General features: G+C 37.6%; 7 protein-coding genes and 1 long non-coding RNA gene across 10 annotated transcripts in view; 5 read left to right on the forward strand and 3 right to left on the reverse strand.

Annotated features, from left to right (window-relative positions):
* Window positions 1–18,009, reverse strand: part of Kar (monocarboxylate transporter 10-like protein kar) — a 56,032-nt gene extending 38,023 nt beyond the window's left edge. The window contains exon 1 of the mRNA XM_076776395.1: window positions 17,972–18,009. The gene's annotated coding sequence lies outside the window, so the exon portion shown is untranslated. The remainder of the gene's footprint in view (window positions 1–17,971) is intronic.
* LOC143347354 (uncharacterized) lies at window positions 5,316–7,663 on the forward strand. Its single transcript, XR_013080593.1, has 2 exons — window positions 5,316–7,295; window positions 7,449–7,663. It is a non-coding gene; the product is annotated as an uncharacterized LOC143347354 (long non-coding RNA).
* On the forward strand, window positions 9,505–14,898 carry Impl2 (Ecdysone-inducible gene L2). 2 transcript variants are annotated; one of them, XM_076776402.1, is made up of 7 exons: window positions 9,505–9,622; window positions 12,411–12,614; window positions 13,024–13,085; window positions 13,172–13,256; window positions 13,330–13,519; window positions 13,774–14,090; window positions 14,167–14,898. In XM_076776402.1, the coding sequence occupies exons 1-7, from the start codon at window positions 9,620–9,622 to the stop codon at window positions 14,197–14,199; spliced, it is 894 nt and encodes a 297-aa protein (XP_076632517.1). In that variant the 5' UTR covers window positions 9,505–9,619; the 3' UTR covers window positions 14,200–14,898. The 2 variants fall into 2 exon arrangements, with proteins under 2 accessions (XP_076632517.1, XP_076632518.1); XM_076776403.1 differs by lacking the exon at window positions 9,505–9,622 and adding an exon at window positions 9,812–10,131.
* LOC143347343 (28S rRNA (uridine-N(3))-methyltransferase) lies at window positions 13,973–17,511 on the reverse strand. Its single transcript, XM_076776399.1, has 2 exons — window positions 16,377–17,511; window positions 13,973–14,113 (listed from the first exon to the last, which is right to left on the reverse strand). The coding sequence occupies exon 1, from the start codon at window positions 17,509–17,511 to the stop codon at window positions 16,384–16,386; it is 1,128 nt and encodes a 375-aa protein (XP_076632514.1). The 3' UTR covers window positions 13,973–14,113; window positions 16,377–16,383.
* Rpe (ribulose-phosphate 3-epimerase) lies at window positions 14,961–16,133 on the forward strand. Its single transcript, XM_076776405.1, has 4 exons — window positions 14,961–15,357; window positions 15,424–15,531; window positions 15,597–15,818; window positions 15,888–16,133. Exons 1-4 carry the CDS (start codon window positions 15,121–15,123, stop codon window positions 15,996–15,998), a joined length of 678 nt encoding a protein of 225 aa, XP_076632520.1. The 5' UTR covers window positions 14,961–15,120; the 3' UTR covers window positions 15,999–16,133.
* On the forward strand, window positions 17,628–20,525 carry Taf13 (TATA-box binding protein associated factor 13). 2 transcript variants are annotated; one of them, XM_076776411.1, is made up of 4 exons: window positions 17,628–17,769; window positions 17,974–18,211; window positions 18,350–18,451; window positions 19,788–20,525. In XM_076776411.1, the coding sequence occupies exons 1-4, from the start codon at window positions 17,743–17,745 to the stop codon at window positions 19,790–19,792; spliced, it is 372 nt and encodes a 123-aa protein (XP_076632526.1). In that variant the 5' UTR covers window positions 17,628–17,742; the 3' UTR covers window positions 19,793–20,525. The 2 variants fall into 2 exon arrangements, with proteins under 2 accessions (XP_076632526.1, XP_076632525.1); XM_076776410.1 differs by having other exon boundaries at window positions 18,350–20,525.
* On the reverse strand, window positions 19,740–22,343 carry Ppox (protoporphyrinogen oxidase). The gene is made up of 3 exons (XM_076776397.1): window positions 21,837–22,343; window positions 20,589–21,754; window positions 19,740–20,072 (listed from the first exon to the last, which is right to left on the reverse strand). The coding sequence occupies exons 2-3, from the start codon at window positions 21,729–21,731 to the stop codon at window positions 19,740–19,742; spliced, it is 1,476 nt and encodes a 491-aa protein (XP_076632512.1). The 5' UTR covers window positions 21,732–21,754; window positions 21,837–22,343.
* Window positions 22,344–22,387: 44 nt separating this feature from the next.
* On the forward strand, window positions 22,388–25,452 carry Ipp (inositol polyphosphate 1-phosphatase). The gene is made up of 4 exons (XM_076776400.1): window positions 22,388–22,841; window positions 23,078–23,348; window positions 24,117–24,285; window positions 24,363–25,452. The coding sequence occupies exons 1-4, from the start codon at window positions 22,629–22,631 to the stop codon at window positions 24,805–24,807; spliced, it is 1,098 nt and encodes a 365-aa protein (XP_076632515.1). The 5' UTR covers window positions 22,388–22,628; the 3' UTR covers window positions 24,808–25,452.
* Window positions 25,453–25,637: the final 185 nt, after the last annotated feature.

The following is a 25,637-nucleotide window of genomic DNA, read 5'->3' on the forward strand; positions in this document are numbered from 1 at the left end:
AGTAGCTAGATTTGTTTGTACTAGTCTGATATATTCGCCTCAATTAGATTTAGTTAGTCGGTGAAAATGCCGCCGTTTTTAAAGAAATACGTGAGGGCTAAAAGGAGCCGTAAGCAGCGTCTGAGTGGTGGTAGTGGGACATTTATGGAGGAGTTACTAAAATCTCCCCACATAGACCCCCCTATTTCCGAAACCGTGGTACCGCGAACTAACGAACCAAGTTTAACCCCCGTGCAGCCAATAATTCACGGGTCCAACGCGACAGACAGTCCCTCAAACATAATTAACAGCACGTTCTCGTCACCCCCTATGTCGTGTGCCTCTCAAACTCTTTCCGTTAACTCGATCGCCACCCCTGTTCGATCTCCCGTCTCGACCTTGCCGCCGGAAATTCCGAGAACTCCGTCGCGTATGCCATATGATTTAGTCTCCGGCCTCATATCCTACTTTGATGGGAACCCGTCCCAAGTCGATCAATTCATCGCCCAGTGCAGATTGGCGGACTCGTTGGTTGGGATAGAGGAAAAACCGTACTTGCTCGCGTTAATTCAAAGTCGGATACAGCACTCAGTTTTCTGCGGCATTGTAGGCGATGATTCCCCCCCCCGGACGGTAGAAGCCTTGATAAGGTTAATTAAAGTCGCGTATCCCCGGAAATTCAGCCTTAATGACTTGGAAACTGAGTTACGGGTCGTGCAGCGGCATGATCGCGAAACGATTGAGGAATTCGGGTATCGGGTGCTCGGGATTGTGGACCGGGGGGTACAGACAGCACGCGAGAATTACGGTCCCGAGCATTTTGTCGGGATTAAAGCATTAATTATGGAAAACGCGGTTCGCGATTTTCTGAGGGGCCTTCGAAACGATATTGTCGCGGGGATCGTATCAAAGGACGATGAACGGGATCTAAGAACGATCATTAAACTAGCCTCCAGGATTGAAAACGTGGCCGGTTTCGCACGGACCCCGAGACCCGCGGACACTCCCCGGGATCATCGACCTCGGATATGTAGGACTGAAATACGGGAGCGGGCCTGCTTTCGTTGTGGAGAAGTGGGACATCTAGTCGCGGACTGTCGCGGCGCGATTAATAACCGATTCCATGGGCCCCAATCGAACACACAAAGACACCGACGATACTGGGGAACGGGGCGCGAGGAAAGTCAGGGCCATCGGTACGGTTCGAATCATGTGCCTAGGGATACGCGGCCCCCAGTCCCCTTACTCTCCATGAACCAAGGGCGGAATCTAGAACGAAATCCCTGGACCAACCCTTTAAACCCCAAGGGGTCTCCGTCAACGGGCGCGAGGCGGAGGGGCCCCTTGATTTCCCGCGCCGAGTCCACTGCATCTGCTATGAAGCAGGGTTGAGTCGTATCGCGCAATCGCCAATTGTCCCCTTGCTCCACAGCTATTTCCACCGCGGTTTCGCTAAATTCCTGGTCGACACCGGCTCCCAACTTAACCTAATTAAACAGGGCGAAGTAAATTCGGATATAATGGTTAATACTAGGGTAATTTATCATCTCACCGGCATAAGTTCAGGGACGGTTCACACGCGAGGCGAGGTCATCATACCCATCTGGGATATCCCGATACACTTCCAATTGGTAGACGTAGATTTCCCTATCTCCGAGGCAGGCATTTTAGGGGTACCGTTTCTGCAAAAACAACAGGCAACTCTCAGATTTAAAGAGGACTTTCCATGCATGATGCAATTCGAACAGGATCCGTTCGCCTCCGGATTTTCATCGCATTATCTTCCCCCGCGAACCAAGGTCCTAATCTCGGCCCCTGCAAGGAATAGCAACGCGTCGGGTTATGTCAAACGGATTGAGGCCGGATCCGGTATTTTCATAGGCGAGGTGTTAGCCAGCCAACGAAACGGTTTCGTCAAGTTATACGCGATTAATACCACGTGCGATCACGTCACCGTAACGATTCCCCCTGTAAATTTGGAAGAATTCGATTCGAGACCCGCGGCATCTCGATCCTCCCGTACGGAAACCCCGACCGCAGGCAAATCCGAAGACCACGCCCGAAGGTTGAGCGAGCTCATTAAGGCACTCGACTTGAATCACCTTCACGAAATCGAAAGGACGAGTATATTAGAAATCATCAGTAAATTTCCATACCAATTCCATTTATTGGGCGATAAACTAAAGGCTGCTAATGTCCCCCACCATTCCATCCATACTGCAGACAAATTACCGATAAATACAAAACAGTACAGGTTTCCACCGGTTCATAAAAGTGAAATAGAAAACCAGATAAGTTCCTTGCTCGACAGTGAAATAATCCAGCCCTCAATGTCCCCATATAATTCCCCCTTGTGGGTCGTCCCTAAAAAGCCAGATCCCTCCGGAACGCCCCGATGGCGAATGGTCATCGATTACCGTAAACTGAATGAAAAAACCGTAGCGGATGCCTATCCTCTCCCTAACATTACCGAGATCTTAGATCAATTAGGAGGGGCTAAATATTTTAGTACCTTAGATTTGGCCTCCGGGTTTCATCAAATCCCCGTAGATCCGGCGTCCAAGTCCAAAACGGCTTTCTCCACCCCCCATGGCCACTTTGAATTCAATCGGATGCCTTTCGGCCTGAGGAACGCGCCAGCCACCTTTCAGCGAGTTATGGACCTCGCGTTATCCGGGTTGCAGGGAATCGAACTTTTCGTCCCCATGGACGATATTGTTATTTACGCGGCTTCTCTTTCGGAACACGCACGTAAACTAAGGGCCCTTCTGGCTCGGCTGCAGAATGCTGGACTAACCCTTCAACCGACGAAATGTCGTTTCCTGCAAAAAGAAATTGCATACTTGGGTCATAAGATTACCAGTGAGGGAGTCAAGCCTGACCCAGATAAAATTCGAGCTGTAAAAAATTTCCCAGTACCCCGCACGCGGAAAAATATTAAACAATTTCTAGGACTGGTAGGTTACTATAGACGATTCATCCCCGATATGGCTAAAACCGCAAAACCATTAACGAAACTTTTAAAGAAGGATGTACCTTTTTACTGGACTCCGGAAGTTCAAAGTTCTTTCGAAATTCTAAGGGATGCCATTTGTGCGGAACCCTTGCTTCAATTTCCCGATTTTTCGCGACCATTTCTCGTCACTACGGACGCCTCCGATTTTGCGGTGGGTGGCATTCTAAGTCAAGGAACAGTAGGAACGGACCTCCCTGTAGCTTACGCATCTAGAACATTGAACGAGGCCGAAATTAATTATTCCACGATAGAAAAGGAGCTTCTGGCAGTTTTATTCGGAGTAGAGCATTTCAGACCTTATTTGTACGGCCGGCAATTCACCTTGGTCACGGACCATCGTCCCCTAGTGTGGCTGCACAGTGTTAAGGACCCCACTTCTAAAATAATGAGATGGCGAATAAGGCTAAACGAGTACGATTACAACATAATATACAAACCTGGTAGAGTCAATGCGAACGCAGACGCACTCTCGCGCAATCCCGTAGATGCCAACGCGAATCCCGAGCCCACGGTACAATCGGGCGCAGATTCTAGTCCTTGTCCGAGGCGTCTGGGAAGGGTGCAAGTCTGCGCAGACAAAACACCAATCGTAGATTCCGAAACGGACAGGGCAGATGACGCGCAATCCGCGGAGAACGATAGATTCATTGCCTCTGTGTTCCTAGCGCGCAGGAAAACAGAGGGGAAAGTAAACGAGGTCACCGACGGCGTAGTAAAGATTTTCGATTCGGAAAAAGCATGCTCGGTAGTAGATGTCGCGAAAGAACTTCCTGAAGGAACACCCCAGTCGAGTACCCCAGAGTCTCCTCAACTCGGTCCTTCGTTGGCTAACGGGTGTATAATCCGAACCCCAGGAACCCGCTTCGGGGGCCGTGAGAGGGAATCTGTACTCGACGTGCAACCTGTGTCATCTCAGGGGAGAGGGGCGCCCCGTGTGAATGAGTATCCCATCCAGTCAGGTGGACTGGGTGGATGTTTGCAACTCGGTCAGGTGGACCGAGGTTTGCGTGAATCCTGGCGGGTGATGCCAGAAGGTGTGAATGAGTATCCCATCCGGTCAGGTGGACCGGGTGGATGGTTGCAACTCGGTCAGGTGGACCGAGGTTTGCGTGAATCCTGGCGGGTGATGCCAGGTGGAAGTATGAATGGGGATGACCGGGACCGCACAGGGATATCCAGTGGTGTGGCCTCGATATTAAACCCGGGAGACCCTGTAGAGACCCTTTTAATTACACAGAATGTCCACGACGAAAATGGAATCGATGCCGGAAGGAGAATTTTAATCACCACCCCCGATATGGGTGAGTCGACGCGATCCTCCCCTACTGTATTCTATCTGAAGGGGCACCTTTTTGCACGGCGCGATAATCTTGTCCACTTCATCCCTCTCACCGGTACTGATATTTCCCATACTACCGAGGGACTTCTAAGCCGAATAGGTTTATCAATGGACCAGGTGCGGCATTATAAATTAAATGTTGGGAATGCCGTGGCGTTCCCTCAGAACGGATATTCGGTTTTCTTTTTATTTTTCAAATCTTGTCCCCAAGATGACTTGAATTTTGATCATGTTCAAAACTCCTTGAAGTCTCTTAAAAATCTACTGGAATCTTTGCGGTCGGATACCTTCAGTATCTTGATAGACTCGGATAAATTCGACCCCTTCGCGCGGAATCGTATATTAAACTTACTTAGAGAAATCTTCAACGACCCACAATATAGCATTACCATCTGCAGTAGGGAGGCTATAATCCCGCCAAGGTCGGACCGGTCACAGATTATTAAAGAGCACCATGAATCGGTAGTCGGAGGTCACCGTGGCTCCTTTAAACTTCATCAACTTATCCAGGAACGGTTTTACTGGCCCGGTATGGCAAAGGAAATCGTGGAGTTCGTTCGTTCGTGCCCCACCTGTCAAAGGAACAAGAATTATACTAAGCAAACAAAACAGCCGATGCGAATTACCGACACCCCTAAACGCGCATTTGAAAAGGTGCAAATGGATATAGTCGGGCCCCTACCCGTAACTAAAAGAGGTAATCAGTACCTACTTACCCTGCAAGATAACCTCACAAAGTATTCAGATGCAATTCCGCTACGTAGCATAGATACCATAAGCGTTGCTCACGCTCTTGCTGAACAATTCATCAGTAGGTTTGGATGTCCGGGAGCTATTCACACCGACCAAGGCAGGAATTTTATTAGTCAGGTCATGAAGAACTTCTGTAAAATTTTTAAAATCCAGAGAATAACCTCTACCGCTTTTCACCCACAATCATTGGGCTCCCTTGAGAGAGCTCACCGTGTCTTCATTAATTACCTTAGACATTACTGCACAAAGACCGACTGGGATGAGTGGATAAGATTTTGCATTTTTTCATACAATACCTCTGTGCATGAGGCTACTGGCTTCACCCCCCATGAACTGATTTTTGGCAAAAGGGCCAATATTCCCTCAAAATTCTCCACGGGTTCAGCACCCAGAACATTCGCGCAACATCTAGATGAACTTTTTGTAAAAATCACCACTACTCAGACAACTGCTGCACAGAATCTAGAAAAGGCGAAACAGAAAAGTAAAAATTATTATGATCAAACACTTAGACCTTGTAAATTTGATTTAAACGACATGGTATACTTGCTTAAGGAGCCCAGAACCTCCAAATTCGATTGTACTTGGTTAGGCCCCTATAAGATAAACCGATTATTTAGCGATTTAACTGCCGAGATAGAGTTAACGAAAAATAGATTTAAGATAGTGCATACCAATAAATTAAAACTAGCGCATATAAGACCGGACTCTCCCTCCGCGGGAGATTAAATAAAGTAAATAACCTGTAATACTCGATGTAGTTACTCAATGTAATGTTTTGCGGATTCGGGCCTACGCTCTAATTTATGTCTCCGTATATAATGTATATCCCAACTGACTCTGTATAGCTTATTGCAAATTACCACACCGACTTTTGTTAACCGCATAGTTTAATACATGTCTACACCGGAATATATTAACTATTTCCCTGCGAATATTAAGTAATCTCGAAATCATAAAGCGCGTGATAGGTATGTGTATATTTTACGTGATAAATATTGTTGACCGCCACCGACCTGGCTCAGGGTAGTAATAATAAATATTGACTTTTGCTTAAAAGCTGTTTTATGAAAACACCTTTTTGTATAAGGGGGAAGGTGTTACGCATTTGCATGACGTAGGGTTTATGTACATACACCGGCGCGACGGGAAATTGCTGGAACTGGTTTTCTCACCATCGAAGCTGCGATTTGAGCGAGGGAGATTCAAACGAACTCGCGTATTGTAATGCGTATTATTATTGTAGGAAACTCAACGCGAGGAAATCTAGGCGCAAACCGAGCATTTGTAGACCGTTACCGATACTTTGTATATACAATGTAGTTTTGACCGATAGAGATAGGCTGTATGCTTGTGGCGCGCATATGTGTGTGTGTAAGAATCGATCGGTTGGCCATGTCGCCGGTTCTCGCTCGAAGGATCGGGAATATTCCATGGCACGCGCCGAGAACTTGGCAACCGGGGAAAGGAAGAAACAAACGCCGATCGGGACGCTGGATATATAAGACCGAGCCCGCGTGGCCGGGCTCTCTCTCTCTCAGTCTATACGAGCTATCGTGTTGCGCTAGAGAACGTTTTCAATCGCTACTTAGAGAATCTAAAGAACCATACTGAATAAAGTTGTTAAAGTATTTTTAAAGTATTGAGTTGTTTGATTTCCGCGCGCCTCGCCGAGCAGAGCGGTTCAGCGCTCCACGGGCACCGTCCCACGACCTTAATTCCCTAACTCACCAACCACGCGTTCCGCAACACTTTACTTACGGTTCGCTAACTAGGGAATTTAGGACTGTGACGTACTATATAGTAGATGGAAGTTGATATCAGTGTTGCCAGATCGGGCACCGGGGACACACAGAACTATTCGTTCCATTTTCGTACAGTTCGCAGAGTTTTGAAGAGTTGAGAGAGAATGTAAATGCGAGCCTTTCTTTCTCGACTCGCCGAAATTCTGTGAGCTCACGTATGCATGATCGGGGCATAGCGTACGAAAGTGGAATGAGGTGTTTCTGGTGCCCGATCTAGTAACATTGGTTTACATCATTGTACTCGAAAAAAGTGTTCGTAAGCAAAATTTCCATCGTAAAATAGTAATAAAATAATTTATTGACCATGGACGATAAACCATCAACATCTAAATCATCTCTTCATAAGCATTCTTTCGAATATCAAAAAGGACGAAATATGCAGTATTACCAAAATATAAACATGGTTAGAGGTTATGTTTACATGGCAAAGCATTCTTTACTGTGTGTATACATATATATATGTATACTTATGATCAACTAAATAATCGAGACGCGTTGAATAATATAACGTATAATATTTTTGATATGTAAATTATCGTAATAAAATTGCTTGCAGATTTTACAAGAAGTATCGAAGCACACGAAACAACTCGACGAGAATTTTAAAAGTCTAGGAGTAGATATTACTACTACAGCTGAATTGATTAACGCGATTGAAAGACATTACGATGAATTCGTTTTAGATAAGTTCACCTAAATAATATATATTAAATATAAAATTTTTTTGTGAAACTTGTACACGCATGTAAATAAAGTTTTTATAAAACGTTACCAGATCTTCTAAATTACTAGAAACACTATACTGTAATTTTTATTTACGATTTATAATAATTTCAACGAACGGCGATCACATTCTTTTTGTTTTTTTTAACACGGTATAGAATAATCGATTGAAAACGGTGCCACTTTCCTTCAATCATCCTGAAAGATAAAAAATCCACTGATTGCAGCTCGTGATTTTAGATTATCACAGCGGTAAATCAAATCGTCCGCGAATAAAACTAATGAAAATAATGGGCGGAAATTGAGATATGTACATTCCATTCAGAATGCTGGGGTATGATGTATTTTGCGTATAAAAAAAAGTTGTTTATGAAAGCAGGGCACATCGAAAACATATTAAAAGCGATACATATTGTTTTATCGTAAAATATTTCAATTATATTTTAATTATCGTACGTACACTTCCCTGTCCTTGAATTATTTCTTTTATACTTGTTATCTTCGCGAAAATTTCAAGAACATCCAATTAATTCTTTTTTATCGTTTTCTGCTTAAATAATTATATTTTTTTTCAGTATTATTCATGAACGTTACGTTTTTTTTAATAATATATCAGGAAAACTTCGTTTAGGAATGTTTTATAATAGTTTAGCTTGAATCTTCATGAATTTTTATTAGTTCCCAGAAACGAATTATTAACATACATAATTTATAAAATGGTTTTTGTAATGGAATCACTGTACAGATTATTGTACATGATTTCAGACGTCCAGTACTTTCCAGTGGTAACTTGTTTCATTTGTCATTAATTAAGAGGGAGTCTAGGGAGTCTGCGTCTCGTCCTTCAAAGGACCCCATTTTTCCAAATACTAAAACAATCTTTCGATTATGTTAGATTTGCTAATAAAATATATTCAGTTTGATATTTCTGTCAAATGAATCTCGAAATATTCAAAAAGATTATTTAATTGTTCTAAAAAAAAAAAAAAATTGTTACAAAAATTTATTAATATAACTTGAGATACTAAAAATGTTATCCTGTACATTTGTGATGGTAACGCTTTCTCATTTAAAAATAATCTATAAATCTTGACATCCCCTACATTTCTTATCAAGAAGACCTTTAATCAATCATTCTTCAATCTCGGGACTCAAAGACTTTAATCTGAACCTGGGCCTAGAATTTACGTCAATATTATAATCTTACTGCTATTAAAGATATTGAAATATGTAACTTAAATGTATACTATAAAATTATAGACACTGTAAAAAGTTCTTCGTTACCAACATTGTACTTTATAACGTGCAGAGAGTTAACATTTGAGAAGATAGGTTTGCAAGTTGGTGTCTACGAGCTCGAACAAAAATTTGATGACCTTGGAAAGGGTTCGTAAAGAAACTGCGCCCGAAACGCCAGGCCTGACGGCGATAAATCATCAATGTTACTCGCCACTGAACAAATTGGATTTGTTTGTAATGTACTACCAATTAATTTTGTATCGCGCAATTGCTTCTCGCTGGTCCCCGGCGTTTCGAACGTCAAATACACCCTAACAAATTGAGGGTATACCGTAGAGAAGTTTGGGCAGTCGAATATCGTTTGATCCGACCGAGAAGATGTTCGTTGGGGGTAATTGCGGCCGTCTCCTTCCTGGTGTGATCAGTTTCAATAAAACTAATTATCGTGGCAGCCTTTTCGAAGTAAAAATCGATGGGCATAGATGAGGGTGGAAGTAAATTGGGTACGACTGTTACGTGTGCGCAAACGAGACGCGCGTATAATGAATTCAATTGTTTGGTGTGGTTTTTATTGCCCTACTCCTCGATATGTCGTCCAATCGGGGATAAGCGAGGGCGCCCGTCGCTACATTCGAAATATATAAACGTGTCAATAACTGTACCACGACGCTCAGTCAGTATTTTTGTTCGCCGCTGTCAAACTGACGATTAATAGTGAACCGCCAGTTCTCGTTTCCACGTACGAGTGAAAAGTACGAGAAAGAAATGGTAAGTTCAGCTTTTAACGGGGATCGATCGATAATTTTTTTTTTCTCGCCTCTTTCACGTGCCATAAACAAAACAAAAAAAAATGAAACTCTCGTGGTGAAAAACTTCGTCTAAAGAATTAATTTTTCTGAGAGAAAAAAAAAATTGTTAAAAAAAAAATGGAAATAAAAAAAAAAAAGAGTTGAAATTTTCGTCCTTTTGGTATTTTCCGTGCGACACTGCATATTTTCTTATCGCGGTTTATGGTACCCGTGATATCACCTCTAGATTAAGATACTGTTAAAGGGCTTTGAGGAAAGAGGGCGCGAGATCGTAGGGAAGATGCGAAGATTGTATAAGAAGTTGCATCATTCGGTTCGAAACCTCCTCCCGTGATGTGCGCTCCTAGAAAGCATCTCCGGCGCGAGTATCTTTATCGAAAGTTATATCTCACAGCGGTACCAGGATTGATATTTTTGCGAGCTTTATCTACGTGTGATAATTATCCGTCGTGATTTAAAGATAGAAAGGTAAGGTGGCTTAAATACTTATTTAACGAACGTACACGGACGATCATTCGTACAATATTTTGCGCCAGACCACGTGTAAAATTGATTTTATAACATCATACAGCAATGACGAACATGAAGTTTTGTATAACGCAATATAGATACGGCTTTAAAAATAGCAGGCCCAGTAGCGTAAGAATATTAAGTTTTTATATTGTTTTAACTGGTTCGAAAGTAGGTAATGTAAAGAGAACTCCATTCTATCTTTAGCACAAATATTTTAACGAGTGAATTGCAATCCATTTTTATCAATTTCCTGTCCTGGGGGATATTCATTCTCCTAATTCTGGAATGCCGTTAACACGAAAGAATCGAGTCGTATTACTACGCTTTAAACGCTCTTCGTTATTATTTTACGTTAGTCTCTAATTACTGGCAAAAAGAGCATACTTCTAATTGGAACCGTCAAATTTCACTTACAAATTTATTTTTAGAATTCGCTAATGCGACGAATACGATACTTTTATACATCCTAAAGAAGCTCGAACGAAAATATTTTTCATACATTAATTAACGTTAATAAAATAGAAAATTACAATTTTTGAACGTTCCTAAAATACTCGAATACTGGAGATTGGAAAATAGAATTCTAACTTCCGAGGAATATTCTCGTAATTTTACGTTTAAAGAAAACAGCAATTTTTCAAATATAAGCGGGTAATACAATACTGATTAAACGACTATTTTCTTTACGACACGGTTTGCAATTACATTAAAATTGTTTCGGATAACATTGTACGACTCTCCCTTCTTGGCTTGATTTATATAATAACCGCGATTACTTATGCTTACACAACTTATTATACGCACGTTAAGAAACTATCCTTACCGTAATTGGCGGTTAAATATAAACATTTCACTGGACTTCATTGAAGCCATCGAAAACCTCGCTCGTCTCATTATGAAAAGATAAGCTCGTCCAATATCTTGGATGTTTAAGTCACTTTTAACTTGCCTCGAGTCGCTGCAGGCGTATTTGCAGCAAAAAAATGATACACGCACACTCCTCCGCGGTATCGTCGCCCGATTCTCCCTTATTTTTTGCACCACATGTGTTTCATTAACGCTCAAGCGAATTCGTTTCCAAACATCTTGCCTCGTTAACGGCCGAGTTACTTAATCTCCGTTAAACCGCGCACGTGACCTTCCTTCCTTCCTTTCGCGAGGCGTAAAGAAAGGGGAGAACCGAACAAATGTCGAAAATAAAACGACACACAATGCTTTAAAGTACGTTCGCGATACGAGAAATCCTCGTCCGGGAAACACGTCGCGCGTCGTACGATCGCCGCGATGTTTACGTTAGAAATTCTCGATCGAACGTGTCGAGACGAAAAAGAAGGAAAAAAAAAAAAAAACGAAATCGTGACATACCGATTAAATTGAAAGCGCAGACGCTCGAAAATGACACATTCCTGGCGTGCTCGCCGTCGAACGTGTACCATCGTTGCATTCACGCGACGAAGGTATCGTGGCATTTTGTATTACGATAACGCAATAGATAAGAAAATCTCTAATTTGGTGATTTCGATGCTCACTTTAACGAGCAGGCCATGCGACCGACGTCCCATCCAGGCACACGGCAATTCAAATTGTTTCGACACGAATCACGTCCGTTCGAGGGGCATTCCCCGACTTACGAAACCCGAATTTAATTAATTCTGGGAAAAAAAAAAGATCTTCGAAAGGCGTGTTCGAATACGAGATCGACCGTAGCCCGCGCCGGCCAATAAAATACATAAAATCGCATAGGAACGTGTCAAAACAAGAACACCACCGATAATCGTAATATTATTGCCGCATTATCGGCAATTGTTAAACGAAATTAACTCGTAACACATTCCCGATAACAGTCGCACTCGAAAGAGAAATAATAAAATGTATGTTGTTCGTTATTACTGTAGATATTTAATTATCGTCGCGTTCTCAAGAGTTTAATTTCATTGTTGCCAATTGTGTTTATTCGTATCCTCGAGGAAGGTCGAATGAATCGATATTATAAATCGCGCGCACCTAACTCGACAATTAAATCCGCATTGTTATATTCAATCGGTCCAATTTCTGCGAAAAGAACGTGACGTTAGTCCGTCATCTTCATTCTGATTCAATCATTACACAACGTCCTTTCACAACCATTAAACCTTTTCGTTTATGTTCTTTTATTAATACCATCGCTCGATACCTCTATTTACACGATCTAATCGAATCCTTTCTCTGATTTACAATTTCATGTCTGTTTTCAGATGCAATCGTATTCGGCGCTGTTAAATCTCGTTTACGTTATTACCGTATCGTACACGGTTTCGGGACAACTCTTCTCGTTCCTGCCGCGGCATGCCGTCGAACGTGCTGCTGAACGTAGGAGCATAGGAAGACAAACAGTAGAACACAGATCTAATTTCTTAACACCGTTAACAGAATACGGATCACGATCGGCCGATTCGAAGGTAACACGGAAAGCTAACATGTATTCCCAAGTTCCTCGCGAAATGAATACACTTCGATAGCCTTAACAAAAATAATTACTCTGTTTTGTAAAATCTTCGGTAACCCATAATTTACAAATCATATCTTCTGCAAATCCTTAATATTTGAAGAACATTATGCGCGTCAAACTATTACGAATCACATTGCGACGCTTCGTATCATTTTAATTAAATAATGGGACGTCTCGCTTCGAAGAAGACGTATTTGTACAAGTTCGTCAAAAATTCGACTTCGATCAAAATTATTTAATTTCCAAATGCAAATTACATGAAAATTACTAAAACCTCAAATGAATTTTAAATTTTCTGAATGTTCCATAAATAAAATAGTGATAGGTTAAAATGATTTATATTTGAATCTCTGTTTTAGCCAGTGGAACCATGGACCAAAATCAATCAAAATCCTGTGAATGGCATAGAGGCAACCGTGGGGTAAATATCAAATGTTAGAGCAAAAAAGAGAAATTGATATGAAATAAAAATAACCGTACCGAATTATCTATTTTCCTCTGTTACAGGAGCAGAGTGGAATTAGAATGCAAAGCTAGCGGCAGCCCACCACCAGAAATTCTGTGGTTCACAGGTAGTGGCAGCAATGCACAGGTGAATATTATGATCAGGCATTGTTTGACTGTACTACATTTAGAAGATATTAATTATGTTCATTTTGTTTTAGCTTGTTGAATACGTTACAGCCAACACACACTCTTTGTATGATCCAACAGAGGAGTGGAAAGGACTGGCCAGAATTAATTCAAAGCTTGTGATAGAATGTGTTACACCGGATGATGCTGGTTTGATCTACTGTGCGTCAGTTTCGGCAAGAGAAGTGAAGGTATCCACTCCTACAGTGCTGCTTGTTAACAGTAAGTGGAATACAATTAACAATTAACTGTGGGCATTGGCAATTGTCTGAATCTGCATTAGTATAATTATATTTCACGTGAGAGTTATTCCTCATATAACTTCTATGTCCTGTGTATTTCAGTAAGATTGATTTTTTAGAAAAACTTCTTTTTGCTCGTGTAACATTGCTGTTTCGTTATTCAGAAAATTGGATTGCAATACTTGATTCTTTACAATTAATGTTGTTAAGTTCTAACAAATTTATTTGTCACAGGTGAAGAAAGTGGCAACAGCAATTGCAGCTCTGAAAGCGATCCGACAATTACGCTGTACTCTCCTACGCGAGTGGCTAACATAGGAGCAACTATCGTACTACCGTGCAGGGCGAGTGGCAAACCAGCACCAGAAATTTCTTGGGTGGACAACTACAATGTACCGTTAACTATGTCGACGAATCTACGGCACAGAGTATTGGATAGCGGTGATCTGCTGATAGAAGACCTATTGTGGGAAGACATGGGTGGTTACACTTGTCAAGCAAAGTCCGGACATCGCCAGCAAGTCGTCAGCACATTCCTTTATCCATTACGCGTATGTTCTTACGTTTACGTACCCTATTAACATATAAACGTAACGCGTTATGTAAATCTGTTTCTTTTTTTTATAGCCTGAAACGGAGGTGGACCGCAGAGTTAATTGAAGAGTCATTAAAGAAAAAGTCTCGATTGCTTCGATCGCTCACTTTTTCGATGTACAACGTACGAGACCAACTGGATAAAATATGCTAAGTTTCGGTGTTCGTTAACGTCAAACGGTATTGTGTTAGTATAAGCACTGTATATAATTCTATATAATAGAATTATATGTTAGTACTGACAACTCGACAATGCGTTCGAGAATTAGCAACGCTTATTTAATTATTATTAACGAAATGTAACTACTATCTTACTTAAAATTTTATACACCATTTTTGCGTACCAAAGAATTTTATATTTGTTTATACTACTGATTTAGTGGAAATAGCGATGTCAGACTATTTCAATATTTAAGTACTATATATTTTTTAATGCCTCTTGAATAAGGTATCGTATAGTTTTAACGAATTATTTATTTATTATTCGTGTACAGTGGACGCCGATCGTAAAGGCAGATAAAACTGAAAGTTACTTTGTTTAATATTAAGACTAGTTGTTAAACCATCAATGACCCGGTGAAAAAAAAAAAACACGTCGCTGTTCTGACTTCGATTATTATTTCGCTTATTATTCATTAGTATTAATTATTATTAGTTACATATCTTGAGTATTTTAGTCTGTCATTTCTTTAAGACTACCATAATCTAGCGGCTACTGTGAAATGCTATATTTTTTTTGTATAAATAAATGTATTTCTTTTCGTACAGCGTTCGTAAATCTGTGATGTACTTATCCATCTCCCTCCATATAATTTTTTGTTTATTTCATTTTATAATAAACGAGTTTTGTAAGTATTAATATTCTGAATTTCGTATTCAACATAGTGGTGTGACATAAATCTGACCTTGAAACCAAGATCATCAGGCCATTCGATAGTGCTTTATCGCCGTTAGAAACGCGTGCTCGCGATACCTATTTTGTTAAAAATGGGGAAAAAGTTAACAGCAAAAATTGGACCTTCCATTTTGAACGCCGATTTGGCACAACTTTCGGATGAATCGCAACAATTACTTAACAATGGGGCCGATTATTTGCATTTAGATGTTATGGATGGACATTTCGTACCTAACCTTACATTTGGTCACCCGTTAGTAAAATGTCTTCGCAGCAAAGTAAAAGATGCCTTTCTTGAAACACACATGATGGTTTCTAAACCAGAACAGGTATACCTTATTACCCTATTTTATGTGTAAAAAAAAAAAACCTATCGTATCTTTTCTTTATCTTAGTGGATAGAACCTATGGCTGATGCTGGTGTTAATCAATATACATTTCACGTTGAACCTGTAAAGGATGTCCCACTACTTTGTAGAAAAGTAAAAGAAGCAGGGATGATGGTATGTATGTAATATACTATTCCAAGGTTCAATCATTAACAAATTGTATTTTTTTTAAACAACAGGTTGGGGTAGCACTTAAACCTGGTACACCAGTGAATGTAGTTGCAGATTATGTTGATCTAGCAGATATGGTATTAGTTATGACAGTAGAACCAGGATTTGGTGGGCAAAAGTTCATGGAATCAATGATGGAAAAAGTAACATGGTTAAGACAAAACTATCCTACGCTAGATATAGAAGTAGATGGTGGTGTTGGACCAGCTACAATTGATACATGTGCAAAAGTATGTGTAATAAATTAATTATACAAAAGGAATCTAAAATTTACTATAAATGATGTGTTTCTTTTTTAGGCTGGTGCAAATATGATTGTTTCTGGAACAGCAGTCATAGGTTCTTCTGACCAAGCAAAAGTTATAAAAACATTAAGAGATAAAGTAAATTGTGCGCTACAAAGTAGCTGAAAGTAGGAAAGAAAATAACTTGTATAAAATGTCAAATCAGTTGTGTATGTATTATGAATTTCAGGAATATTTTGTAACTTTGTATACAATGTTTACAAAAAAAAAAGAAAAATATATGAGTAGAATTTTCTAAAATGAGCATTAAATAAATTGGCTACACAAGACCACTCACCTAACTGACCAATGTTACAAATTACCTCCTCTTTAATGATATTACTACAAATCACAATTGCATTCAAATACATAAGCAGGCACTTTCAGATATACTATTGAAAAACCTTAGTTTGAGGCTACTTAATGGCTTTAAGTGACCAATATTTTTAGCACCCACTTTAGTCTTTCTGCATCATTATTTACATTTGTTAATGTTGTACTCACTGATAGTTCAATTATTTATGGAACTGTTAAATTGATGATTCGACAATGGAGGAATTTTAGGGGCTGATTTCATTCTTAATTCTGCTAAACTAATCAGTATAGCTTCTTCTGTTCTTATAGTTCTTGATCCTTGCTGAGGGCAGGTATTCAAATACTTATGAAACACCATGGATGGATCATCTACATCCAAATTAGGATCAACATCTACTGCAGCCTCCAATCCACACAATCCACCAAACACTATTAGAGCATGATGATATTCCATAGTTCCTGGTTCTATGTCATCAATAGATGTTCCTTTATCAGAAGTTCCAATTGTCAAGTCATATCCATCCTTGTAAGGACACTGTGTTAATGCTTCTGTGAGACTATTAGCTAACCTCACTGTGTAACCCCAATATAAACCAGCCTCTAATTTAGGAATGTCAGGTGATACAATGGAACCTTTTAACTTTTTTGGATTTGACTGATCTTGAGGTATTTTCACAGTAACTCTCAGTCCCACAGTTAATACTTTGTCTACGCGAACATCATTTAATAATCCCACATTAACGAAGGAACCTTTGCCGGTTTTAACTGGCTTATTTGTAATTACTCCTTCGCGATATAGGGATACATCCTGTTGACGTAAATGATGCGGGGCATCTAAAGGATTTAATAGTCCAGCGTATTGTAAATCATTATGAATCGGAAAAAAATATTTTCGTAAATATTGCGGGCACTCGAGATATTGCAATATTCTAGCTAACTGCAGACAACCAATTCTTCCTTCGCCTAACACTTCGTCTCTTTTTATTTTCTTCTTTTCACTCTCAGTTACTTCTCCTTTGTCGTCAAAAACCACGATTTCATCTACTTTATAAATGCATGCTGCACGTGCGATCTGTCCCGCCAAATACGTTCGCAACTCCGGGGACTGTGCATTATCCAAAATCGATCCAGGAACCGCGATACTCACGGTTGAAATATCTTTCTCCTCAGAATGTTCTTCTTCGATGGGTTTTGCCACTTCCTTTCCCTCGTTTTCTTTCTTCAACTTTTTCGCTAACCTCTCTTCCCGCCACTTTTTTCGTTGTTCTTTATTCAACCGATTAGTTTCTTTCCAAGTTGTTTTCCCAGAGATTACCGACGACATGATTCTTCAATATTTCAACAGCATTCCACTAAATTCAAACATTCTCATCATTTTTCATATATATCTCTATATTCTTTAGTTTCGATCATTATTTTCTAGAACACGATAGAAACCTCAAGCAACTGTAACGATCGGAGATTGATTTCAACTGATTTCGTTCGGTAGTTTGTTTTATTTTGTATTTGGCTCTATATCTAAAATTTCCAAGAAATTTGGAAATTTGTGTTAATTATGGCTGCAGAAGAGGGTTTCGAACAGGTACTTTTTGTAAATATTAAATTTTTAATGAATTGCAGTCTAACGCCATTTCCTATATAAATTAACGAGGTACATAACCTCAATTGTTACTTATTTAAAATATATTTACGACTAATCTTATCTGAAATTCATATGTATCTTTAATTTTTTTAATAAAGCAAATGTTATACATGAAAATTATAAAGAATAATTAAAAACTCACAGTTCGAAGATGAGGAAGCTGAAATTCCAATTGGCGGAACTTTACCCGGGGGTAGAAAGCGTTTATTCTCGAAGGAATTGCGCTGCATGATGTATGGTTTTGGAGATGATCAGAATCCTTATACAGAAAGTGTAGATTTATTAGAAGATCTTGTTATTGAGTTCATTACTGAAATGACACACAGGGCTATGGAAATTGGACGTACTGGACGTGTTCAAGTAGAAGATATTGTATTTTTAGGTACTACTCATCCTATTAAATATAAAACCATTTCATACTTTTGCTTTTATATTTGTTACATTTTTCATAGTCTACATTTTAAACTTAATAACATGAATTTTAAATGATATAATATTTGATGAATATTTTATTTTATAGTTAAAAAAGATCCAAGAAAATATGCAAGAGTAAAGGATCTCTTAACCATGAATGAAGAATTAAAGAAAGCTAGAAAAGCATTTGACGAAGTTAAATATGCAGGTACCGTTAGTCAGTAAACTTGTTTTGATACTCTGTCAATATCTAAAGTGTATGGTAAACTATTTTTATTTTACTTGAATCTACTTGAACTTTTTTATTTAATAAGAAATTTACATCTCTTCAATGCTCTACACATCTTCTTGCTAAACTTTCTTTTCGAGGAGCAAGAATGTTTTCAGAATTTCAAGAAAGTTCAAATAGAATTTATTTAAACAGAAGTAAACTATTTAATGTTTTGAACTGTTTTATTGGAATTGTGCAATACTACTATTAAAAATAAATATTGCGTTGTAGTAGTTGCACAATTAATTATGATTTATTTACAAATACGGAATGCTATGTGCTTGTATAATGCATCCCTACAGTACTTCCTGCTTGCTTATCTATAGTAATTTAGAAAAATACGAAAGAGTGTAATTAAGTTTACTAAATTATTTTGTTTTCACAAAAAAAAAGGTATATATGGAGATATCACATAGATGATATCCCATTTTTATTAGTTTCATATAAATATATATATTTTATTTATCAGTACTTAATTAGTTATATGTAATCGATAATTTTATACTTACAGTAGCTTACTGTATTCTTCTATAATATAAATAAAATTTCTGAGAGAAATGTTTTTTTCTTTAAATTACGATTAGAAAATAACTCGAGCTGAGTACAATGATGCTATATTCCGTACGAATACAATGCATATTTCCTAAATTTATTACATTATAGAGACCAAAGTGAAAGAAGTATATAAAAATGTAAATTGTTTTCCAAGGTTCATTCGTTTCTGTGTTACATAGGAACACAAAACGATATTCAAAGTTTGTTGCTTATACCTCAATATATTTTGGACAGTACTGGAAAACTGATCTATGCACAGCATGCAAAGCTTATTGTCATCAATGGATCTTTGTAGGCACATGAAAAAATATTCCAGATGGTAGTATTAGGTACACCAATCTTTTAATTTAGTATAATTATTTTTTACATTTATATACATAAAATGACATTTACAGATTTATTACGTCGCCAATTATTATATTTCTTTCCATAATTATTATTGTCCTCATTATTTTCTTGTTTACTGTTTAAATTGTGTATTATGCAGCATATGAATTGTATAATGCACGTTTTACATTTAAATTATATTTTAAGGATTATTTTTATTTCATAGCTGTAACACTGCTCTTGTATGTGTGTGCGCGCGTGTGTGTTTTATTTTCACTTTTTGAGTCATAGAGGACAGCATTGCAACGTTTGCCTGGCTAAACTGCATTTGAATTTTATTAAATTACAGTCTGTGCGAATTGATATCAGAAACAGCTTGTTTTGCTGACAGAATAACATCATTCAATCCTACTCCTTGGTATGAAGAGCCACACAACCCTAGAGGAATTTTGTGCATGGAGATATAATTGTGGATGCGGGTTAAGCGTTGCATGTGACCTACTATGTGCTGCGGAATACAGTCCTTCAGAATGGAAACATTGAATGCCTTGGGATCTTCCTCAATATGTAAGATTTCTTTCACTTGATCGACTGCTACAGTCAACAAATGCTCTTCAGATGAGCAGTTACCAAAGTATTTCTCAAACCATGCCCCTCCCATCATTACTGTTAGTACCTGGAGTTTAAAAACGATAAATGTTCAATATTAAGAAGCTCTTCTAGTCCATAATATATTCGTAAGTAAATACAGTAAAGCCGCAAGATTCGTTCTTATAATTTAGAGCGCTAAATGGAAAAGTGCTAAGTAAGGTCATTTTAATATTGTCTGAATAGGAGTAAGTGAAAATGCGACAATATTTATAGGAAATGTTGAAAATTTAAATTCAGTAATTTTGTATTCAGGGAAATTTGCATCTTTTTTACTGGCATTATGTTTATAGACCGTCGTGTACTATAGAGAGATCCCTAGGTGCCTAGCCAACAATTCATCCCTCTGTAATACATTGTGTCGGGTCGCGATATTCTCTCGCTCGGAACACGATAAAATTATTGTGTAATATATGTCTGAAGGAAACCCAGGAGTGCAAATGAATGTTAAAAGATAATAAAATAAAAAATTTTGAAAAAAGTCATTCAGATTTTCTCTACATTTCGTTGTACTTAAATATTAAAAATCTGTAGTTATACATACTGTTGTGTTGGATTTTTGAGGAAAAACACATGAATCAAATATCACCCCTAGAATTGGGAGTTCTTCTTTCGGTGGGATAAGTACTCCAAATGCATCTATGTTTAAAATATCTTCAGAAAATTCGAGATTAACTATACCAACAGTTACAGTAGGTATACTTCTCAATTCATTAGATAATTCTGAATGCTGGTCTTGTAGAAGATCAGCTAAATTTTTTGCAGGCAAGCTTGAAATTATGTGAGAATATTCTTTAACTTCCCCATTTGCGGTTAATTCTATACGATCTTTATGAATTTTAAGCTGCTCGCATTTATGTCCGATTTTAATATTTACTCCGTGTTTAGTTATATTTTCAGCTAATGCAAGTGGCAATTGCTCAAGGCCTCCTTCAATACCCCATAATGCCCACATTTCTCTTTGAGCTCTCTCTTTCAAACTCATTGGTGTATTGTCTGATTTTATATTTATCTGACTATCATTTTTAGGCATTGATTTATGTTTTACAACTTCTTTAGCTATCCTTCTATTTTCTGATAGTTTGTCCAATACAAGCCCTTTGATTACAGAGCCATATTTTTGTTCAACTTCAAACAAAGGTTGCATTAAAGATTTTATGCTTATTTTATGTGCATCTCCAGCACAGATTCCACAAACTACAGAGGAAATTATTTTATCTGCTATATCTTGGCCAAATCTTCTTTCTACAAAACTGTATACACTTTCGTCATCGTGAGGAACCTTTGATGCTCTTAAATCTTTCCATATAGCACCAAGTAAAGAACGATTTAACAGTGTATTCTTTTTTATAATACCCTTAAAAGTATTAGGTAATAAATGCAACTGATTATTTGAATATATCAAACGGTTTCTAACTGCAGGATGCATATTTTTGATTGGGATAATTTTGTCTGATAATCCTAATTGTTCTACTAACTCTAATGTATTTTTTGCACTTGCACCTGCAAGTCTAATAGTTCGTGGGCCTTGTTCGTAAATTGCTCCGTTAGGTTGCTTTAAAGAACGTACCCAACCACCCACGCGACTCGATGCTTCCAATATCACTATTGGAGTCATTTTTACATTTTGTAGTGCATAATATGCGGCTGACAAGCCTGACATACCAGCACCTAATATTGCAGTCATTTTGAATTGTATTCACACACGTTCTAAATAATAAATTTAATTAAAAATTATTATATTCTGTCTCTTTTATCAAGGATTATTCGTCCGTAATTAAGGAATACTTACATTTTTTCAAATTTAATAATATTCTCGTACCGGTACTTTTTCTTAATATAATCACTACACAATGAAACGCCTTTGTAGAGTAATTCATATATATTTAAGTAAATATCCAATAAGCTATAACTACACTTTTAATATTACGTGGATTTTTGTACATGACAATTAATTGTACTAGCGGAATAAAGAAAGGTTATGTTCTCTCTTTGAAATAGATGGAGTAAATGCAAGTGTGTTAAAAAATAAACTTGTGGTGGCGTAAAATATACTGCTTCTTGGCTTAAGACAAAGCGATACGAATTAAGATTCGAATTTGCCGCTCAGTGACTTTCGTTTTTATATATTTTATATATTTTGTTCAAAATTTGATTAGCAAAACAAAGACAAAAAGATAAATTCATGTAATGGAATAGCTTTATTCGAAATATTTTGTTCCTATTTAATATCGATATTAAATTTGATAAGAAATCATTAGAACTACGCCTGCTTACGTCAATCGCTAATTATAATACACGAACTAGCATTTTTATATTCTACCTACTCGTATAAAACGCATTCGCATCATCGCATCGAGTGTCACGTTTCGTTTTCAAGCAACCGAGCTGTTGTATAAGTTACGTAACAGATCTTATACGGATTCCCGCCAAAGCAGTATTTTTGTAAATTCAGCGCAGCGTTACTTTTACCACTGTAAAATATATTCTTTGAAACGTGTTTTGTCACGGTTTTACGTGGATAGTCTTCTAATGACTTGCTATCATTATAGTTCCTAAAATTTGAAATAACGTAATTACTAAAATGAACAACGGCAGCAGATTGTTATCGATACTTCTGAAAGTATCGGAGAAAGCAGCAAATATTGCAAGAGCCTGCAGGCAGAACGATGCCCTTTTTAAGTTGCTCGTGCAAGAAAAATCGGAGGAAGAGAAAAATCCACGCTTCTTCCAAGATTTCAAGACATTAGCAGATGTTCTTATACAAGAAACAATTAGACACGACATAGAAATAGAGGTAAGTCAACAAAACCTAGTATCGGATTATTTGTACCTCCATTTTATGCTTTGGTTTATTTAGACGGTAAAAGTTTGCTACGAAAAATATTTAGTTACCAATAGGTATGTTAGTACAAGGGTATCAATGGCAAAAAGATAGTTATTTTGTTAAAATGCGTAGCATGTATTTTTTTAAATGAAAAATAAAATATATCGCGGTCAGACGAGGTTAAGTAAAGATATGTAAAATATTAGTTTCCAGAATTGGCAAAGGTAGTACAAGGGGAAGAAAATAACACATTCAGCAATGCTATGGGTGAATCCATAGTGGTTGAAGTTTGCAGTACTATAGAAGAAACAACTCGATTATTAGCCAAAGTGATGGGCAGTGATATCCACACTGCAGAGTTGTTAGCTTCCGAAGTTCATAAAGATGTCCAATTCTTGGATGTTCCTGTGGTTGCAGAATTACCTTTGGATTTTGATATTGATATTTCGGATCTTGGAATATGGATAGATCCAATTGGTAAGGAACATATTAGTAATTTTATTATGATTATGTGTCTGTTTAATGCTGTGCCATTATAGCATGTCCATGTATCCATGTATGTAAATGTGCTTCTTTTATATTGCTAACAGAATGGTTTCAATGTTCTAAACACGATTACAAGTAGAATTTTTAATTAACTGGTTTGTTCCTTTCGTTATGTTCCTATGATATGTTTCAAAATTTTTTGTTTCATTATCCAATTTATACCAATATTTATTTTTGCTCCTGGGTTTTCTCTAGATTTGTATTATGTTCAAAATTCTTTCTCTGGCAAAATATTAGTTTGATAGTGTTATTTTAAAGGGTCTCCTTACTGTAGATGTACAAAAAATAGATGATTTTTGGGAATTTTGTTTGAATCGATTATTAAATAAATATTGGATTTTATAATTGCTGTATTTTACTATCGAATAAAAATATTAACACTGTGTGAACTGTACACTTTTTGTAAACTGCATGCAATAACATGGCTTGATCTAAATTTTTATATCATCGTAATGTGAAATGTTTAAGTAATACTCTTTGTGTTTCTATGAAACTGTTTGAGGCTGAAATTTTTTGAAGTTTTACATTACATTACAATTAACCAAAAGATGTAAAAAAAAAAAGAAAATTAATTTTTAAAACCTTTACAGTAGGGAGATCCCTTGAGTCATAGAATTAGCTAGATTACTTGTCAAATCCTTTATTTGTTTTGTAGTTTAATAAAGCATGCCTGAGGAGCAATTCCTGGAACTTTTGTAGATTCAACAGCAGATTATATAAATGGCGGTGAAAAGGTGAATGGTGCAACTGGCATGCACTTGAGTGGTTTAAGGTGTGTTACAGTCTTAATCGGAGCGTATTTGAAGAGCACAGGCATGCCGGTTTTAGGGGTGATCAATCAACCTTTTTACGAAAACGTGAAGTCAATGTAAGTAGAATAATAGCATATTTAAATTGCCTTTAAAAATATCAATGTTTAAATATATTTCCCGATTCATTTAACAGATGGAAAGGAAATTGTTACTGGGGGTTTGTAGAGAATGATATTAGAAAGAGTTCTATAGACAAAGAACCTAATGATAAAATGATAGCTGTTATTAGTAAAGTGGAAGATGTTGGTATAAAATCTAAACTGTTAATTGCTGGTTTTACATTGATAGAAGCTACAGGAGCTGGTTATAAAATTTTATGCGTTGCTCTTGGGTATGCCGACGTTTACATTTTATCCAAAAATTCCACGTACAAGTGGGATACTTGCGGCCCTCATGCTCTTTTACGTTCTCTAGATGGGGGTATCATTGAATTCCAAACACTGATAAACAATCCTGACTTAAACTATGTAGATATAAAATATGTATCTACAACCAATAATTTTTCGAATAGCAATGGCTTGATAGCATATCGGAAGTTTGAAATTTTGCAAACTTTAAAATCTATCTTATGCAAATAATGCATTTTTGATAATACTGATTATAGTATTATTTTATTTACTTACGTATTTTATATGTTGTGATAATAATTGTAAGTGGAATTTTAAAGTTTCTAAGAGTTTATTGTTGTTGTATTTATTGTTACATGCAGTTTTACTTTTCATCGATATAGATGGGTTTCCCCATAGTAAATACATTTGATGTCGGCGGAGAAAATTTTCGTTTTACGCGAATGAATGAAACACGCATTTTATTTTTTGGCGTGATTGCGTTAAGTGTAAATCTAAACGAGTGAGCATGTGTTTTCGCGAATGCTTGCGATTGAAAGAAATTGTTTGTGTTTGTTACAAAAAATGGTGACCTTAGTGAATGTGTTGTGTGAACTTAGCAATTTACTTTTTGGATGAGTTGAAAAGCGAAGAGCGAGGTATGTATTGGTTCGTGAAAGGGTAGCTTCGACGCTACCTGGGGTGTTTGTTTTGGATTAGGAAAGTTTCAGTGACATACGTGTTTGGGGGATTTCCCGGCGATCCTCGAACGACAGCTGGTAGGTCCAATAAAATAATTAAACCGGTCGACAGTTAGACGCACGTTCGGGTATGAAGTCAGAAAGATTGATCGTTAAATTAGCGATGATTTGGATATGGTCGGCGCACAATCGTTACCGAATAATTATTTAATCTTAATATTCCGAAAATAAACATTTTTTAACATACTGTTATAATTGCATTTGTTTCTGGATTGGATGATATTGTAGATAGTATAAAAAAAAAGATACAAAGTTTGCTTCCAATTACATTTGACGATACATCATACTTTTATTTTATTAGACGCGTATAACGGTATGTTT

The sequence above is a fragment of the Colletes latitarsis genome, chromosome 11, assembly GCF_051014445.1.
Source record: "Colletes latitarsis isolate SP2378_abdomen chromosome 11, iyColLati1, whole genome shotgun sequence".
Classification (NCBI taxonomy): domain Eukaryota; kingdom Metazoa; phylum Arthropoda; class Insecta; order Hymenoptera; family Colletidae; genus Colletes; species Colletes latitarsis.